The 11,662-nt window shown below is 43.8% G+C and overlaps 1 protein-coding gene across 1 annotated transcript; it reads right to left on the reverse strand.

Moving 5' to 3' along the window:
- Window positions 1-305: 305 nt before the first annotated feature.
- LOC119276788 (pentatricopeptide repeat-containing protein At1g30610, chloroplastic-like) lies at window positions 306-7,635 on the reverse strand. Its single transcript, XM_037557945.1, has 9 exons — window positions 6,026-7,635; window positions 5,123-5,314; window positions 4,761-4,842; window positions 4,470-4,661; window positions 4,255-4,368; window positions 3,830-3,920; window positions 3,605-3,762; window positions 1,775-2,200; window positions 306-1,056 (listed from the first exon to the last, which is right to left on the reverse strand). Exons 1-9 carry the CDS (start codon window positions 7,330-7,332, stop codon window positions 679-681), a joined length of 2,940 nt encoding a protein of 979 aa, XP_037413842.1. The 5' UTR covers window positions 7,333-7,635; the 3' UTR covers window positions 306-678.
- Window positions 7,636-11,662: the final 4,027 nt, after the last annotated feature.

An 11,662-nucleotide genomic window follows, 5' to 3' on the forward strand; every position in this document is an offset into this window, starting at 1 on the left:
AGGAGTGGTAGATTTTTCTTTGGATCTTAACATGGAGTGGAGTGATAGACTAGTATGGCACGACATGAACGTCTACAGTTAAATCACTCTTGTCCTGCGGTGTGGCTGGTAATTGGCACCAATCCGGCGACGGCGACAAGCTTGTCCGCGTGTGCTGGTCCCAATCGAACGCAACGTAGAAACAGATGGAAACTCTATCAACAGGAGCGCAAATTTCTCCAGATGGAGCCTTCCGGAGACGAGATCATTTGGACCAGCCCTTCCAAAACAAGCGGCGGACATAGTTTTAGACTCTGCAAATCCAGTGCAACTAGACAGACCAGGAAATTTTTGTCTGACTGAACATATAGCTATCAACATGCACTATCGTCCATGTATCCTGTCATAGTGATACCAGCTATTCGCACTGTCACTGTTACACCATTAGATGATGAAACAACAAGCAAACATGCTTAGGCCACGCATCGCCAAGGGTGACGATGGCAATGCCAAAGGTTGCTTCTGCCAATTACCAGCAACCAACCCAACCAAAATGCTACTCCTACTCTGGTACAGTAGTAATATCATCAAAGTTGGTCTTCTTGGAAAAGAGCATGAGAGCCACAAGCAGACCAGTGGTTCCCTACCCACTGATAACCGAACTTTGAACGGCGAAAGGATAGGAGGCTAACATAGCGGTCAAGAATTACACAAAGGCATCCGTCCATCAGAAGCTGCCTTTCCACCAGAACCACCAAGGAATTCTGTACAGCTGCTCAGAATATTTTCATACAAGGAAGGGCAGGAACTCCCTGGCCTTGAGAAGTCATCGAGTTCTTGGACAAGCTTGGCGACGCTCTCCTCCTCGAGGAGGTCCGCGTTCCGGTTCAGAAGATTCAACCACGACTTGGAGGAAACGCTGCCTATCTTGCTCTCCTCAAAGCTGCTGATGCAGGAGAGTGCTGCCGTCGTATGGCCTTGTCTCAGTTTTAGGCAGAATCTTTCCATTATCATGGCAGACGGTGGAACCCGACCACTGCGACACAGGTAGTCCCATATGTCTTCCAGCAGCTGCTCCTGAATAATGACGGACAACAGATAGCAAGGGTGAGACACTCCAGATGGATTAACCAACCAGTTCGACACCTATCGTGCATGTGGCCATGCCTAATGTAATTTCAATTTGAAACACCTATTCTATCATGCTACTCTTTTACTTGAAATTCCTTTTCAAGGCTACGGATACAATCTAGTGAGGCATATTGTCATGAGGGCCCAAATGTCTGCATGTAAACACACCCCAAAAAAGGTTTAGCATACGCTTCAAACTGAATGGCAGGAACTATGATATGGCCTTTGTGTAAAGGGCAGCCCGGTGCATGTAGCTCCCGCTTGCGCAGGGTCCGGGGAAGGGTCCGACCACTTTGGGTCTATAGTACGCAGCCTTTCCCTACATTTCTGTAAGAGGCTGTTTCCAGGACTTGAACCCGTGACCTCTTGGTCACAAGGCAGCAGCTTTACCACTGCGCCAAGGCTCCCCTTCATGATATGGCCTTTGTGTATCAATTTAAAAATAATTACGCCATATGACAACATGCTCCTATCACCATGTCAGACATGACCTACATTATCACTGGCTAACCAGAGTACTTCAGCTTTAGACCTGAATAATTATGTGAAACAAATATTCTAGCTTTATAAGCTAGACTTTTTAAAAACATCCACGGGTAATCAAAACCATGAGCATATGAGATACTTTCCACCCGCAAAAAAAAAAGAAAAAAAAGATAAGTACCTTTCCACTCCTATAGGCATCAAGTACCATACGTAGGTGCCTTCGTTCGTCAAAATGGTAGCCGTTAGATAACATTTCACGAAATGCGTACTCGAAGTCATTCCACTTTTTTGCTTCAGCACAAGCATCCAAGAAACTATTGAAAGTAAACTTGTCTGCAACTGCTTGTTGACCCAAACCCGCTTTGTTCCTTATCCTGCCATTTAGAATATTCTCCAGTAGATCTTTCGCGTCTTCAAACTTTCCATGATCAATGTATGACTTCAGCATAATGTTGCAAGTCACATTATTAGGTGAGCAGTAATTGCACATTTCTTTGAATATGTATGTAGCATTTTCTATGCTTCCACTATCGATGCAAGTTTGAATAAGTCCTGTGTAGGTTACAACCAGCGGTTTGTTCGCGACCTTGCATATCTTCTCAACCTGAGTACAGTTGTTAAGATAAAAGTTGAGAGCTAACAAACAGTCTTGAGGACATTACACAAATAGTGCATAGACAGGTTACGGGGTTATCAATATAAGATACAGAGGCTCGAATGTAGTGGTGCTCTGTCAACTCTTACGAGTTTATGACCACAAAGTTCTTTTTTATGTCGAACAAGCGCCCAAACGTGTGCCAGTTTGTATTAGAAGAAGAGCAAGAACTAGGCTAGCAAAAAACTTAAACACTAACGAAATGAAACGGAAGTGACCGCAAGTTTTGATCGCAGGAATTTCCAAACATGGGAATAGGAAAAACGCAGGATTGCAATGCCCACTGAAGTCCTACAGATTGGATCTGAACCAAAGTTTGTTTGATTGCACCATAGGGGAAACAAAGGGTCATTTCCAAGTGATTCGAGAGTCAATAGAATATTTCCTTTGTAATGTTGTGCGAAGAAATCCTTGGGAATACTACGGCCTCATTTGGTTTGTAGGAATCTTGTAGGAATTTCATAGGATTTTTCAAAGGAAAAATTCCTATGGAGCTCTTTGGTTTGTAGGAATGGATTCCTATTCCTATGTAGTTTAGGGTCCAATCCTTCACATTTCAAAGGAAAAAAAACATTAGCCTAGACTCAATGGAAAATTTCCTATCCTATGCATCAAATGGCATCTCTTTCTTTATAGGAATTGAGATGCATGTCATCTCACTTCCTATTCTACAATATTCCTATCCTATGAACCAAAGGAGGCCTACAACGGCATTCAATCCTTACAAACCAAACAACCCACATAGGAAAATTTCCTAAAGATTCGAATCCTAAAATTCCTGAATCATTTAAAAAAAATCCCTGAATCACATTTCTAAGTTGCGTCTACATGTTTCTTAAAGAGTATTAGTAGCTGGTAGAAATTACCCTCGAATCAAAAGCTCTGCAATGAAAACTAGAGGGCCGGAACCGAATTCATATGTTCTGACTGCTTGCTTCACATCTAAATATTAGTAGTTCCATGTCCCAATGCCTACTTCAACAAAAATATAATGTATGCAATCTGGTGTTTACTAGCTTGAGCACAAAAATTGTTAAACCATATATGTCTTGTGAAGTGTACAATCAAGAATAACACTGATTCTGCTCATAAGGCCATGATAGCAAATATTGCATTGTAAAATCACAATAAATCAGTCAAACCAACAAAATATATAACTCATTGATTCTTAAACTTCGTTGAAATACTTAACCATCAGTGTGCCCAATGTAAACTTATTCTCACATTTAAAAAAATAAAGAATTGACAGTTGCAAGTAAATCAAGGTGAAATTAGCTAACAAAAGGAATGTCGCTGGGCTGTGGCAAATGTTATTACACATTAACTCATTAACTGCACTTGTATAAGCCAAACCTGGAGAAGTGCTTCTTTGCACCGCCCTCCACTGCAAAGGCACCGAGCAAGGTCATAATAGAGACTAGCTGAACCAACAATTCCACGATTTTCCATATCCTTCACGGACATGACTGCTTCATCAATCTTTCCTTCTCTCCAGAGTGCATTTACGAGAACTGTAACCAGCATGAAGTCTCAGACCTGAACTTTAAACTACCCATTTATTCAACTTGTAGTTATTACCTTTATAGTTCAATGCACCAGGTATTGATTTTTGCTTCACCCTGTCGAAGAACTCATACACCAAGTTATACTTGCCGCAAACAAGCATTACCTGCACTGCCATGAAGTTAAACTAGACTAAAAATGGATTATGTTGCACAAGAATTGCGCTTACTATATATAACATGGTGTTGTGGAAATCAGAAAAGAACCAAGCTTAAGTTAAAAAAATACAGGTGAAACATTCTGTATAATGAGCTGCTCTTAGGAAACCAGGGCACTTTCATGTGTAGTTCGATCAAAAAAATATTTTTAAAAATGCTTTGTTATGCTGCAGAAAATCTAGAGGTCTGTAGAAGTTCCCCTTCAGGGCCCAGCATAGTTGGGTGGGAGAGAATACAAAGAGTGTGTCATATTGTATTGTATGTGTATCACGATCAGCTTACCTCCATTACAAGACCATATGTTGTATTAGTTGGGCGAATATTCTTCTCTTTCAACTGTTGCAGTACCCAGAATGTCCCTTCCCACTGCTTTTGTTGAACGCAAGCATTCAAAACCTACAGGTGAGCAGAAGCAGTTATGTTCAACTGATAAACTTCACCATGCTAATGCTGTGCTGATTCCATGCAAATATCATGTTTGCTACAAATGAACTAACCGCATTGTATACAATGAGGTCTGGTTCCAACCGAGGATCCCAATTCTGAACGGGGCCCACCATAAACTTCTTCTTAGGAGGGGAACGCATGCAATCAATCACATCAAATAGTTCTTTCACAAGACCAGCTTGCCCAAGAGTAACAGCGATACAATGATAAGCTGCGATGTCAGGATAAGAAGATAATTGGTCCTGCAAATGAAATATAGGAACAGCATCTAAATAAGATGACCATAAGATGAAGATAAGTATTTTTGCATAAAATAAGATGAAGATAAGTACAAGTTATACCAGCATGGTGTAAAATACATTCAATGCCTCGAAAGGTCTCTTTGCCTTCCCAAGAACATCAAGGACTGTTGTATAAATATACCTACATCAGAAGGTGCTTATAAAGATCATATGCACTTTATATACTAAGCAGTGTACCCGTTTAATGAGATCATGTGGAGGTACCAAGAAAAATTAATCCAAGAAACTACTTTAAGCATGCGCACATAGATCAACCAACTTATTCATATGGTTAACAACTTGGTAGCACTATAATTGTGCTACATATATCAAAGCAGTTAAAATGCATGATACAAAAACAAAAAATGCAGATTTAAGATCGATAAGAAACATAGAAACATATAAGTGGGCAGCTATTCTACCTGCTCTTGTAGGACTTGAATCTTTCACGTGATTGAAGCCATTCAACAACTTGCAGAACACGTTTCCAGTTTCCATATCGACCCAATATCTGAACAACCCTTAGAATAGAGTGATCAGTGAATTTGATCTGTGCATCATGAATCATCTTGGAGAATTTCCACTCTGGAGTATTTACATCTGTAGCATTGAGCCTTCAAAATATAGAATTGTACGAAATTAACTAAAAATATATGATAATGGTGACTCATCGTGATTAATCATAATCAGTTGCGGAAAGCACGAAATACAAAAATATTTTTGTAGTCAGCTCAGCTTACAAGTTCCATTGCTGGGTTACCGTCAGTAATGTACTTTTTAAATAATTATCTGCATAAATGTATACAAGAATTCTCCAAAACAAACTGTAAATAATAATTTGCATCTAGGCATCACAATGTAAATAATAGCTTGGTAGTAATTTTTATTGTTGGAACGATCTGATAATGATTAAGGAATACATATTCCCGCTTTATAAACTGTGCATATAACCACTAAGCGTCAGAAGAATATATTTGAGCGTGACCTTTCTAGAAGTTCAGTATTATCACTTAGAATTATTTATCATGTAGTAATTTATAAGGATCAGCGGGAATGTAAGCTAAGTAGGTTAGACCTTTAGAGTTATCGTATATTTGATGTGAATGATGATGATAAATTGTGCCTCTAGTGAAGATACAAAGCAGTTTAAATACAATTTGAATAAAAAATTATAATATTAATGAGTACATGTAAACTACCATCATGGACCATATTTTTCCAAATTAAAAGAGGCTATTGCACCTGTCAAACAAAAATAAGAGGATGCTATGTTCAACTTATATGGCAGAAAGCATTAGAATACAAGCAATTATATGAAGACTTACCGACTAGCTAATTTCTGAATCCTCTCTTCTATTTCCATTTGAAGAGCCCGTGGCCTGTTCCTGACATCAGTGAATGCCTCAAAAGTCTTGAAAGCAGCCCTATCATCAACGACAGCATTTGAATCTCTTCTAACAAACTTCCCCTGTTGAACATTTTCTCCTCTGTGCATTCGAATTGTTTCAGGTTTTCCATGCTCCAAACTATCAATCCGATGACCATAATTCTCAGAAAATGTTTGTGTATGGCCGTATCCTTTGCTTACAGTAGGTTTGCTATAGTCCACATTATTATCTCTAAAACTACCTACAAGATTTCTTCCTGAATTCTCTGTTCTTTGCTGGTATCTTTGAAATTTACTGTCAGCATTGACCTCGCTACTGGAAACTTTTCCCTCCCTAGGATATTTGAAGTCATGTTCGTGTATATTACTTCTTGCATTGGTAGGCCTGGTGTTCCTCAATATAACGCTGCTATCCCGAGTCACAGAAGTACGACTTACAACAGAAGTTGCCCGTCCTTGTAAATCCTTCCGTGCATTTGACTGGGCATGCCTGTTCCCTGCTGATTCATGAACAACCACACCACCTTTATTATCTCTAGTCTTCACATATGATGCTGATGAAAACTGCTTGCGGTTGTCACTGTCAGTACTGTCCCCAATTCGGCTTCGTTCGCCTCGAATTATTCTTCTCTGTACATATTCTTCAACTTTCCTCTGACCATCACTGCTATTTTTAACATCACCCACTATTCTTTTCCCCACCAATCCAGCAAATTCTGCTGCGCTGTCATTCATCGCTGACCTCTCATCCCTACCTTGGTCACCCCCTCTGTCCCTTTGAGCCCCTCTATTCCTCTCAAATGATTTCTTCCTTGGATCAACTGACTCCCTATCATCTCGCCTACCAGCCGATGTATCGCCATCGCCCGCGAACCTCCTCCTGGAACCCCGGCCATCCGAATCGCCTCCCTGCAAACTCTTGCTCCTGTCCAACTTCACCGACTCCATCATCTTCACATAGTCGGTGAATGTGGGGCTAAAAGTGAGCTCCTTCTCGATGTGCCGCAACTCCGACGAACCGGCACCGGCCTCGCCGCTAGCCAAGGCACCCGCCGCCCGGAACCCGGCATCAAGAAACCTGCCTCGTCTGACCAAACCCCAGCTCAACGGCGACGCGGAGACGTCCCTCCTCGGGACCAAAAAGCCGTGACCGGCGCTCGACTTAGGCGGCAGGGAGGGGAGCAAAACCCCGCACCCGCCCAGATTGAGCAGCCCCATGCTCGCGTTTGGCGGCACCCCCGCCATCGCCCCTGGTCGGCCGGTGGGTTCGCAGCCCCTACCGCATTCTTGTGGTAGCAGCCTCCACCGAGAAACTCGCTACTTCGGCAGGTGGCGGAACTGAATGAAATATTTAAAAAAAGACGAAAAATCGGCCGGCCCTAGCTGGGGAACGCAGGGCGCCGCTGGAAGAGCACGGCAAGAATCCTTTGACGGAGGCAGATGGATTCAGAGGAGTCAGAGCGCGAGTACCTTCCTGTCCTGCGTTATCTCCTCTTCGGGAGGCGGGGGAGAGAGGGAGCTGGGAAGGAAGGGGTGCGCGTGCTTCGACTGCGGAGAGAGAACGGCGATGATGATATTTTACCCGACGGGCCCAAAAATGGCGTTGCCCGATTGTGATCACTCAAGGCCCATGGCCTGCTATTCCTTCTTGCACATCATTGTCTCTTCGATTCTTTCTAAAATGTTGTCTTTCAGATTCGCTCAAAAAAAATTCAGATCTACACAAACAAATTGAAAATTTGCAAAAGTATGCCCCTGTCGTTGCCGTCTCCGACGGCATCTCCAACACCGACCACCTGCAACCGCCCGGACCGCGTGGTCCTGCATCCGTCCACAGGCCGGCCCTGGCGTCCTTTTTTCTGCAAACCGAAAGCAAATTGTGGGGCTTTGCAGGAGTCCGAACCGCTGCTACGCAAGCGTCCAACAAACCTGGCCCACACAAAACCACTCTCCCTCCCGCGCTTTCCCACTAGAGCACCAGCTCCGCATTCATGTAGGCCAGAGCGGATGCGGCCGCTCACTAGAGCCAGCATTGGAGCGGTGCGCCGGCCAAGAGTGTCGCCCGCTACGCATGCCTTATCGTTGCATTGAAACGGCATATGTCAGCATGCCTACCGCCATTAAATCAACACGTGTGTCGAGGAACCTACTCCGGTGCTCCGAGCGCCACACGTCCGTCCCTGTGCTGCCCGGCATTAAACACCTCTCCTACCGGCGCCTTGAAGGAAATATGCCCTAAAGGCAATAATAAAGCTATTATTTATTTCCTTATATTATGATAAATGTTTATTATTCATGCTAGAATTGTATTAATTGGAAACATAATACATGTGTGAATACATAAACAAACAGAGTGTCACTAGTATGCCTCTACTTGACTAGCTCATTAATCAAAGATGGTTATATTTCCTAGCCATGGACAAAGAGTTGTCATTTGATTAACGGGATCACATCATTAGGAGAATGATGTGATTGACTTGACCCATTCCGTTAGCTTAGCACTTGATCATTTAGTATGTTGCTATTGCTTTCTTCATGACTTATACATGTTCCTATGACTATGAGATTATGCAACTCCCGTTTACCGGAGGAACACTTTGTGTGCTACCAAACGTCACAACGTAACTGGGTGATTATAAAGGTGCTCTACAGGTGTCTCCGAAGGTACATGTTGGGTTGGCGTATTTCGAGATTAGGATTTGTCACTCCGATTGTCGGAGAGGTATCTCTGGGCCCTCTCGGTAATACACATCACTTAAGCCTTGCAAGCATTGCAACTAATGAGTTAGTTGCGGGATGATGTATTACGAAACGAGTAAAGAGACTTGCCGGTAACGAGATTGAACTAGGTATTGAGATACCGACGATCGAATCTCGGGCAAATAACATACCGATGACAAAGGGAACAACGTATGTTGTTATGCGGTCTAACCGATAAAGATCTTCGTAGAATATGTGGGAGCCAATATGAGCATCCAGGTTCCACTATTGGTTATTGACCAGAGACGTGTATCGGTCATGTCTACATAGTTCTCGAACCCGTAGGGTCCGCACGCTTAACGTTACGATGACAGTTATATTATGAGTTTATATGTTTTGACGTACCGAAGGTTGTTCGGAGTCCCGGATGTGATCACGGACATGACGAGGAGTCTCGAAATGGTCGAGACATGAAGATTGATATATTTGAAGCCTATGTTTGGATATCGGAAGTGTTTCGGGTGAAATCGGGATTTTACCGGAGTACCGGGAGGTTACCGGAACCCCCCGAGAGGCTAATGGGCCTTAGTGGGCCTTTACGGAGAAGAGGAGAGGCGGCCAGGGCTGGGCCGCGCGCCCCTCCCCCCTAGTCCGAATAGGACAAGGAGAGGGGGGTGGCGCCCCCCTTCCTTCCTCTCTCCCTCCTCTTTCCCCCTCCCAAGTCCTAATCCAACTAGGAAAGGGGGCGAGTCCTACTCCCGGTGGGAGTAGGACTCCTCCCGACGCGCCTCTCCCCTTGGCCGGACGCCCCCCCCCCCTTGCTCCTTTATATACGGGGGCAGGGGGCACCCTAGACACAACAATTGATCATTGATCTCTTAGCCGTGTGCGGTGCCCCCCCTCCACCATAGTCCACCTCGATAATACTGTAGCGGTGCTTAGGCGAAGCCCTGCATCGGTAGAACATCAACATCGTTACCACGCCGTCATGCTGACGAAACTCTCCCTCAACACTCGGCGGGATCGGAGTTCGAGGGACGTCATCGGGCTGAACGTGTGCTGAACTCGGAGGTGCCGTACGTTCGGTACTTGATTGGTCAGATCGTGAAGACGTACGACTACATCAACCGCGTTGTGCTAACGCTTCCGCTTACGGTCTATGAGGGTACGTAGACAACACTCTCCCTCTCGTTGCTATGCATCACCATGATCTTGCGTGTGCGTAGGAATTTTTTGAAATTACTACGTTCCCCAACAGTGGTATCCGAGCCTGGTTTTATGCATAGATGTCATATGCACGAGTAGAACACAAGTGAGTTGTGAGCGATATAAGCCATACTGCTTACCAGCATGTCATACTTTGGTTCAACGGTATTCTGAGATGAAGCGGCCCGGACCGACATTACGCTTAAGCTTACGCGAGACTAGTTTCACCGCCACGAGCACTAGTTGCTTAAAGGTGACCGGCGGGTGTCTGTCTCTCTCACTTTAGTTGGACCGAGTGTGGCTATGCCCGGTCCTTGCGAAGGTTAAAACAGCACCAACTTGACAAACTATCGTTGTGGTTTTGATGCGTAGGTAAGAACGGTTCTTGCTCAGCCCGTAGCAGCCACGTAAAATTTGCAACAACAAAGTAGAGGATGTCTAACTTGTTTTTGCAGGGCATGCTGTGATGTGATATGGTCAAAACGTGATGCTATATTTTATTGTATGAGATGATCATGTTTTGTAACCGAGTTATCGGCAACTGGCAGGAGCCATATGGTTGTCGCTTTATTGTATGCAATGCAATCGCCCTGTAATGCTTTACTTTATCACTAAGCGGTAGCGATAGTCGTAGAAGCATAAGATTGGCGAGTCGACAACGATGCTACGATGGAGATCAAGGTGTCGCGCCGGTGATGATGGTGATCATGGAGGTGCTTCGGAGATGGAGATCACAAGCACAAGATAATGATGGCCATATCATATCACTTATATTGATTGCATGTGATGTTTATCTTTTATGCATCTTATCTTGCTTTGATTGACGGTAGCATTATAAGATGATCTCTCACTAAATTTCAAGATAAAAGTGTTCTCCCTGAGTATGCACCGTTGCCAAAGTTCGTCGTGCCCAGACACCACGTGATGATTGGGTGTGATAAGCTCTACGTCCATCTACAACGGGTGCAAGCCAGTTTTGCACACGCATAATACTCAAGTTAAACTTGACGAGCCTAGCATATGCAGATATGGCCTCGGAACACTGAGACCGAAAGGTCAAGCATGAATCATATAGTAGATATGATCAACATAGTGATGTTCACCATTGAAAACTACTCCATTTCACGTGATGATCGGTTATGGTTTAGTTGATTTGGATCACGTGATCACTTAGAGGATTAGAGAGATGTCTTTCTAAGTGGGAGTTCTTAAGTAATATGATTAATTGAACTTAAATTTATCATGAACTTAGTACCTGATAGTATCTTGCTTGTCTATGTTGATCGTAGATAGATGGCCCGTGCTGTTGTTCCGTTGAATTTTAATGCGTTCCTTGAGAAAGCAAAGTTGAAAGATGATGGTAGCAATTACACGGACTGGGTCCGTAACTTGAGGATTATCCTCATTGTTGCACAGAAGAATTACGTCCTGGAAGCATCGCTGGGTGCCAGGCCTGCTGCAGGAGCAACACCAGATGTTGTGAACGTCTGGCAGAGCAAAGCTGATGACTACTCGATAGTTCAGTGTGCCATGCTTTACGGCTTAGAACCGGGACTTCAACGATGTTTTGAACGTCATGGAGCATATGAGATGTTCCAGGAGTTGAAGTTAATATTTCAAGCAAATGCCCGGATTGAGAGATATGAAGTCACCAATAAGTTCTATAGCT

Source organism: Triticum dicoccoides, chromosome 3B (assembly GCF_002162155.2).
Source record: "Triticum dicoccoides isolate Atlit2015 ecotype Zavitan chromosome 3B, WEW_v2.0, whole genome shotgun sequence".
Lineage (NCBI taxonomy): Eukaryota > Viridiplantae > Streptophyta > Magnoliopsida > Poales > Poaceae > Triticum > Triticum dicoccoides.